General features: G+C 39.6%; 2 protein-coding genes across 2 annotated transcripts; both read left to right on the top strand.

Annotated features, from left to right (window-relative positions):
• Nucleotides 1-3,280: 3,280 nt before the first annotated feature.
• On the top strand, nucleotides 3,281-3,994 carry LOC133039747 (uncharacterized). Its single transcript, XM_061118683.1, has one exon. The coding sequence runs from the start codon at nucleotides 3,281-3,283 to the stop codon at nucleotides 3,992-3,994; it is 714 nt and encodes a 237-aa protein (XP_060974666.1).
• A 104-nt stretch (nucleotides 3,995-4,098) lies between these two features.
• Nucleotides 4,099-4,743, top strand: LOC115696474 (uncharacterized). The gene has a single exon (XM_030623376.1). The coding sequence runs from the start codon at nucleotides 4,099-4,101 to the stop codon at nucleotides 4,741-4,743; it is 645 nt and encodes a 214-aa protein (XP_030479236.1).
• The last annotated feature ends 3,678 nt before the right edge of the window (nucleotides 4,744-8,421 follow it).

Raw genomic sequence — 8,421 nt, forward strand, 5'->3', positions numbered from 1 at the left:
TTCCATGAATCTCTTCTTGCAATATTTTTCTTTCGTATTTGAGCTTCTGCACCCTCAGAAACTAAGGCCAACTCAACTATTTGAGCATAAGTTCGGGCAACCCCCGGTTGTTTAGAAGCAACAATCACATCCCGGGCGATGTGTTCATCCAGCCCTCGAATGAACTTTGCTTTCCTAGCAGCTTCAGTAGCCACCTCATCTGAGGCAAACTTTGCCCGTCGATAAAACTTAGTGGCATACTCCGTCACAGTCATACTACCCTGAGTTAACCGTATAAACTCTTCTGCCTTTGGTGCCCAAATAGACTCATTATAATACTTCTCATAAAATAAGGCTAGGAAGGCTTCCCAGGTCATGTTATTCAAATCATGACCCTGAGATACAATCTCCCACCAAATACGGGCATCATCTCGCAACATATAAGTTGCACACCTGACCCGGTCATTATCTTCAACTCGCATAAAATCAAAATTGGATGTTATCATACTCATCCATTGCTCCGCCTTGAGTGGATCAGCACCACCCTCAAACACTGGCGGGTTCTGCTTCATGAACCGCTCATATAATGGTTCCAAACGATTCCCTGCATCCGATGGCACTACCAGAGGTGCCGAAGGATCAGGATTAAGGTTTAGAGCAGGCTGAGCTCGCTGCTCTCTTAATTCTCTGATTTGCTCACCCTGCTGCCGAATAGTTTCTTGCATTGCAGCATATAACTCTTCCCAGTTAGGTGGTGGTGGAGGGTTCTCACCCTCACCGGCAGCCCCGAGCCCAGCTAGCTCACGGGTACCCCTACCAGTCCGCCTTGGGTGCATAACTATACACCTGCGATCATATTCCATGTAATAGCAATACTGATAAGTATTTCCATATAATATAATTCTACCCACACCATTACGATTTCAACATAATTCAAATAATCAGGTAATCAGAAAATTAACAAGCTATCTTTTAACTTAAAGCTTACTAAACCATGAGTCGATCAGGTCCTTGCAGCCAATGTACATATCAAACCAGTCTTCAGGATCTAAAAACCTTGGCGCTCTGATACCATGTTGTAACGCCCTGTCCAACAGGGACGCCACGTGTGTGCAATTTAAAAAAATACTGATATTTATATAATATGTAATTATACTAAGACGGGGAATTGATGCTGAGGATAAAGCCAGATTAGACAATATCAACGCAGCTCTTAATAACTGTATTGAGGTTAACATCAAATATGGCAGCTGTAACGCCCCGTCGAACAGGGACGCCACGTGTGTGCAGTTTAATAAAATATTGAGATTTATATAATATGTAATTATACTAAAAGTGTGGGTAATTAAATTTTGATAATTAAAATTCAACTTTTAAACTGTTTAACAAAAGATAAGTAATATGGACTACGGGGTTCCCCTGTTTTCAAAATATTCACAAACTGGTTTCAAAGTATTTTACAACATAAACTTTATACTTCCAAAATACAATCACAATAGAGCATCCTGCTTACTGGGCCGTGTCACTGCGGCTGGTATGTACATTGCTACTGCGACCAAAAACTCATGGTTGCTCAACTTTTGCCTTCCCTTTACCTGCACCATAAAGCACCTGTGAGTCACAGAGACTCAGCAAGAAAAGTAACCAAAACATTAACTGAAAATGATTATCAATTTAATCTCATACCAATATGTTTACTCATTATACAATATCATAAAGTATTCCTTTACACATTACACATTCACATTACACAATCTTGGTACTTTATAAAGTACCCCTTTACCACTCGTTAACCACGAGCTGAATATGTCACTATCGTTCCCCGATAAAGCAAACGATAAGTAAGAAACCTAACCGCAGTTTCAAGAGTAATTACTCGTAACGGTAATAACCGTTTCCAACCCTAGGTCATAACCTAGGCTTACTAAATATTTAATCAAAGTCTTGATAATAATCAAGGCCACTTCCATTCAAACATTAATCTTTAACCACATACGGTGCTTACCACTTTTCTTACCTTGGTTCAGAAATCAAGAGTACGGGCCGACCTGAGCGAAAAACAAGCTAAGCAATTTCGGTCCTATGTCACGACAATTAAAACTCAAATGAAAACCTTAATCAAATTTCTGATAATCAACTCTAATTCTCACAATCGAACACACCCTACTTTCCCCCAGATCAAACTAGCTTAACCATCTCTAAAACACCCTGAACTCCACTCCGAAAGACACCCCGGATCAGATTGGACTTGAGGAGAAAAACCCAAAATCCCCCTTTCCTGGGAAAAACGGTCGGCCGTTTTTTAGACACCCAGAAAAATGGCCTGCCTTTTTTTCTTGGCAGCCATGGTGATCTCTGGTTTTTCACCCCAAAAACCAATCAAACCTCCACCAAACCTAACCAAACTTTCCAGAACAGTATATTATGGCAATTATAACATAACCAAACAACTATTCAATGGAATATATCAATTCTCTCAACAACCATATCCAATTTCAACCAGCCATTAACCTCACTCAATTTTCATTCAAACAAGTTCCAATTCAACCCTAAGAACCTACCTTACCCTCAGTTTATACCCCAGCTCAGAATTCATTGAAAACCTTCACCAAAACCTAAACTAAACTCAAGAAAACCAATCAAGAGAAGAGTAGAAAATCATACCTTCACTTAGCTAGCTTCTAGGGCTTAGATTAGCTCAAGAGTGGATGAAATAAGATGAGTTTCACCTGGTTTCCAGCTTCTCCTAGGGTTCGGCAGAAGGAGAAGAAGAAGAGAAGCTTGATGTTGATTTTGAAATGTTTTTTCTTGCCTTGGAAGGAAACTCTTTAAATAGGTTTTTCTTTCTTTTTTTTCTTTTTTGCAGCTTAAAAATAAAAGAAAAGTCAAACACCTTAAATTTACTAATCTACCCCTTTTTCCCCTAATCTAATTTATTATTTTTTTTAAAAGAAACCCTAGGGGCATTTTGGTAATTTCACTAATTCCCCAATCCGACACTCTAATAAAATTCTAACTTAATCCAAGATGTACTCAAAATAGTTCTTTCATTAATGTCGTGACATTACTAACCACATCGCCAAATTTTCACAATTGACGGGCCCGAAAATAACGTATTTCATTAAATAATTTCTCAACAATTTACCTAAGTAAGATCATAATCCTACTTCATTTCCCAAGTAATTACATATTTAATAAAATATGTCTATTTAAATATTATTTATTTTCTGGGATATTACAGCAGCATTCAAAATTTTGGAAGCGGCGAGGAGGCGGCCGGAAGCATGCCCCCACCGTCCTCATGAGGTGCCTAACTTGGAACTGCCGTGGATTAAGACGATCCACGGCAGAGAGGACCCTCTGGGGTCTTATCTACGATTCAAATGCATATTTTCTTTTTCTTTCTGAGACTAAAGTTACTGCGGAGGCTATGGGTACTGTGATGAATCGCTCGGGGTTCATGAATCATTGGTGCATCCCGACCAATGGCTTTGCGGAGGGATTTTGTATTGCCTGGAGAATAGGTGTGATGTGTAATGTTGTTGATACGTATGAAATTGGTTTCTTAGTGTCTTTCCAAGCTAATATGGGATTCCCGGAATGGAAAATGTTTTGTGTTTATGGCACCCCCTACGGTGCCTCTAAAAGGGGATTCTGGAGTTGGCTCACAGAGATAGTGAGTGAGTGTAATGATCCTTGGGCTCTTGTGGGTGATCTTAATGTTACTCTTGATCATACGGAAAAGATAGGAGGCAGAGAATATGATGCTAGGGAAGGGGAATTTTTGAGAAATTTTTTGTTTAAGTGTGGTGGGATTGACCTGGGTAGTGATGGTGGCATTTTCACTTGGCAGAATTCGACGCTCGCACCTAATCGTATTCGGAAAAGACTTGATAGATTTATTGTTGATGGAGTTTGGTGCATTGCTTCCTCAAATTCCCAGGTGCAGAACTATCATATTATTCGCTCGGATCATATGCTCCTATTTTATTGGACAATTGGGGTGACACTTTGAAACTAAATTACCCCTTCCGGTTTCTTGAGGTCTGGACTTCAAGTGAAGATTGCAGAAGGGTCATTCACAGTGCCTAGAAGGTTGAGTTTGTTAATCAGAGGGAAATGGGGCTTCCTAGAAAACTCTGCAGAACTAAGAAAGAGTTGAAGCTATGGAACCAGAACGTTTTCGACTTCTGTGATAAAAATCTGAGACACCTTCGAAACCAATTGGAGAGTGTGCAAAAGATGTCTATCACTCATTCTATGGTGGCTAAGGAAGCAGAAATCCAAATGGAAATCCTTGACATGGAGGAAAAAATGGGTAGGATTTTGCGACAAAAGTCTCGTGAGAACTGGCTTCAGTTTGGTGATGGAAATTCGAAATTCTTCCACAAGTCCACTCTGATCAGGAGAAGGCGAAACTACATTGGTGCGGTCAGGGACGGCGAGGGGCAGTGGATAAGAGGAAGGGGCGATATTGGGAAGTACTTTCAGGACTGTTTTCACGCCATGTTCTGCTTTTCGAACCCTCACATAGACGCTGATTTGGAGTCCGTTTTCACTGAGAAAGTCACAGAAAGTGAAAATGAAGAAATCTGTCGTGTCCCTGATGAAGGTGAGATCAAGGATGTGGTGTTTAAGTTGCATCCCCTCAAAGCTCCGAGACCTGACAAATTTCCATGTATTTTCTTTCGAAAGTATTGGGACATTGTAGGAGATTCGGTTCGTTTGATGGTTCAGCAATTTTCTCTAACTGGGCGAATGTAGGAGAGAGTGAATGAGACATTTATAAGTCTGATTCCTAATACTGCTAATGCTGCTACATTTGATCAGTTTAGACCCATGAGCCTATGCAATTTTGGCTATAAAATCATCTCTCGTATCTTGACGGACCGACTTAAAGGCTGTATGGATCAGTTAGTGTCTCCATTCCAGTCCGCTTTTATTCCTGGTCTATCGATTTGAGAGAGTTCTATTGTTGCTCAGGAAGTTCTTCATTCTATGAAAAGTAAGAGAGGCAAAAAGGGAGTTATGGCGGTTAAAATGGACATGAACAAAGCTTATGATCGCCTTGAATGGGGATTTCTTTTGCGAGTTCTCAAGGAGAACAGATTTAGCAGCAAGGTCTGTACTCTCCTAATGGAATGTGTAACAACAGTCAGCTATTCTATATTGATTAATGGTGCACCTTTGGTTCCCTTCAATCCTAAATGGGGCCTTCGACAAGGAGACCCTCTATCACCGTTCTTATTTATCCTATACAGTGAAGTGCTATCTAAACTCATCCTCTGTGCTGAAAGGAATGATGATTTAAATGGTATTCGTGTAGCTAGGAAAACTTCTCCCATAACTCATCTTCTTTATGCAGACGATTCTATCTTTTTTTGTAGTGCTACTATCAAAAATGCAAGTTCGCTGCTGAATTGTCTCCATAAGTATGAAAGTTGGTCGGGTCAACTTCTTAGCAATGCCAAGAGTGGAGTGGTGTTTTCTCCTAACACTAGGCGTCTTTGTAGAGAGAAAGTCAAAGGGATTTTGGGTTTTAATAATCTGAACCCGAAGGAGAAGTATCTTGGCAATCCCTTTTTCTTCTCGGCTAATAAGAGGAAGGATTTCTTGTTCTTGAAAGACAAAATTCTCGGAAAATTTGAAGGGTGGAAGGCTAAATACATTTTCCAAGCGGGGAGGACAACTTTGGTAAGTTCGATCCTCCAAAGCATTCCTAATTATTTCATGTCTACTGTGCAAGTTCCTAGTACCTTGTGTGAGGAGTTGGATCAGGTGGTGGCTAAGTTTTGGTGGGCTGAGAGTGTGGATAAGAAGCACTATTATGCGCTGAGAAGTTGGAGTGGTCTATGTCAGCCTAAGAGCTGTGGGGGTCTTGGATTTAGAAGATTTAAGGATATGAACTTGGCCTTATTGGCTAAACTTTTTTGGTTGGTTATGGAGAGGAAGGACAAGACATGGGTGAAGCTTCTCAGAGATAAGTACTGTAAAAGCAATGATGTGTGGGATGTGGTGAAAACTGGAAGTGACTCTCGATGTTGGCGAAGTATCTTAGAGGCCAAGGCTATTTGTGTGAATGGGGCAGGCATTATGATAGCAGATGGTACTTGTGAAATATGGGATAGGCTATGGCTGCCTAGGACAGGCCTTCAAGAAATTAAAAATAATTTTCAATTTCAACACAATCAGTCTTTATGGAGGGTGATGGATCTATTTAATCCAGGATCTAGACGGTGGAATGAGAAGGTTGTTAGGGACTGCTTTTTAGCGGACATTGTAGAGGATATACTTCGAATTAGAACTTTGGATGAGGGGGGAGATATTTTATTTTGGAAAGCCTCTGGATCTGGAAAATTCTCTGTCAAGAATGCATATTGGTTAAGCCAGCATCACAGGTTCAATGAGCCTCATATGCTCTGGAAGAAGTTGTGGAAGACAGAGATGCATCCCAGACTGAAGCACTTCTGCTAGAGGTTACTGAGTGACTTACTCCCTACTAGAAGCAACCTCGGTTTTCTGCAGGCTGATCAAAAATTCTGTGAATTTTGCCATTCTGAAGTGGAGATGGCTTTTCACTGGTTTTGTCAATATAACTGCATGCGGGCATTATGGTTCTGGATTGGCATTAGGATTCAAGAGTGCAACAAGGACAATCTGATAGAGTTTGGAATGTGGTGGTGTAATCTGAATGAGCTGAACTTGTAGGTGATGATTGTGGTTCTGTGTGAATCAATTTGGAATTGGCGTAACGATCGTGTGTTTAAAGGACAAGCAGATGATATGGAGGTAATTTTTAGGAAAATTATACACCGAACACGGGATTTTATTTCAAAGACAATCTAGTTTGAACTAGGTGACGAACATAGAATGGATTCTCATCAAATGGGGAATGCTGGGCCAGGTTTCAGTGATCCGAATGTGCCTTGGTGCTGCAAGGTTGATGCTTCCATCTCGGATGATGTTGTTGGTTTTGCAGCAATCCAGATTAATGATGCAGATGTGGGAGAGTCTCTGGTTTACTTCGGATGGACTAAAGTCAGGGGTGTGTTGGAGGGTGAACTTCTCGGGATTGCTTTGGCACTGCGGATGGCAAAGGAGAGACAGACCGCAGTTGTTAAAATTGAGACGGATTCATTGATTGCTGCTTCTGCCTTTGAAAATGCTCATCTTCCTTATGGCTGGGATACTTACCCGTTGTTTCGTGATTGTTTAAATTTGTGTAAGTCCTTTGATAAGGTCTCTGTTTGTCATGTGAACCGAGAGAACAATGTATTGGTTGATGCACTTGCCAGTTGGGCGAGAGTGCACAAGGTCGAGGCCACTGGTCTCTTAAGGGATGTAGCCCCCTCTTGTGGCTACTAGTTTTCTTTGCTTTCAATAAAAGTTTTGTTACCCATAAAAAAAAGCAACAAAACAACAATCAAAGCTTAGAATTGAATTTCACCATTAAAGCTCCAAGTTTGAGTTCTAAAACTCAAAACTTGGCTAAACCTTCAAACAACTACCAATTTATGCTTAAAACAATGTAATCTAACATATTTTAACTACAGAAATTAACATCTAACAGCTACAGCAACCACAGCGACAAAATACCAATTCATGCAAAAATTTATTTCTTTAAAAACCAAAGAAAGCTAAAGAGAAGGTTACTAAAGCTATACCTTCAAAGGATCCTCCAAGAATCAACCTAAACCAGCAAAAACTAGCTGAGAACACTCCAAGTTGCTGCCTTCCCCAAGGGTTTCGAAGGAGAGAGAGAGAGAGAGAGAGAGAGAGAGAGAATAGACCAAAAATGATTTTTCCTTCTTTTTTGATATTTTGTAGAAATGAAATATTAAAGTAAATAAAAAGATTTTTCTATCTACTATTTTAGCCAAGAAATCACTTAAAATAAACTTATTAAAATAATACCAAGTCCACTAAAGGACAAAAACCCACTAGGCAAAAAGACCATAATGCCCTTGTGTTACGAAAATTATGAACACTATGCAAGTATACGCAGTCAAGTAGTAGCTCACGCAAGTGAGGTCGAACCACAGGGAATTGGACTAATTACTACTAAATTATACTTATGATTCTATCTGGCAAAACAATATTTTTTGTGAATTTAATAAGACAATTCAAAAAATTAAAGTAACAAATGAATATTAATCAAGATGAGAGATTAGGGAGGAGAATCCTGTTGTTAAGTTACCAATGTTAATGCCTAATTGCTATCCTTTTCTTGAAGTGAATGACAGATTATAAATTAACCTAACTCTTTTCAGATCTTTTAGGTTCTAAATCTCATGCTCTCTAATTAACTTATTAATTAAACCAACATGAAATCAACATTAAGCAATAATCTATTTGTCACTAAGGCTATGTAAATTCTTTCGTTTCACATCAAAACCTACACTATCCAATTTTAGCATTATCAATTCTCAATTTTCAGATTTC

This window comes from Cannabis sativa, chromosome 7 (assembly GCF_029168945.1).
Source record: "Cannabis sativa cultivar Pink pepper isolate KNU-18-1 chromosome 7, ASM2916894v1, whole genome shotgun sequence".
Lineage (NCBI taxonomy): Eukaryota > Viridiplantae > Streptophyta > Magnoliopsida > Rosales > Cannabaceae > Cannabis > Cannabis sativa.

Coding starts and splice junctions, on each gene's coding strand:
- LOC133039747 (XM_061118683.1), top strand. CDS start 3,281: ATGAGGTGCCTAACTTGGAACTGCCGTGGATTAAGACGATCCACGGCA.
- LOC115696474 (XM_030623376.1), top strand. CDS start 4,099: ATGGGGCTTCCTAGAAAACTCTGCAGAACTAAGAAAGAGTTGAAGCTA.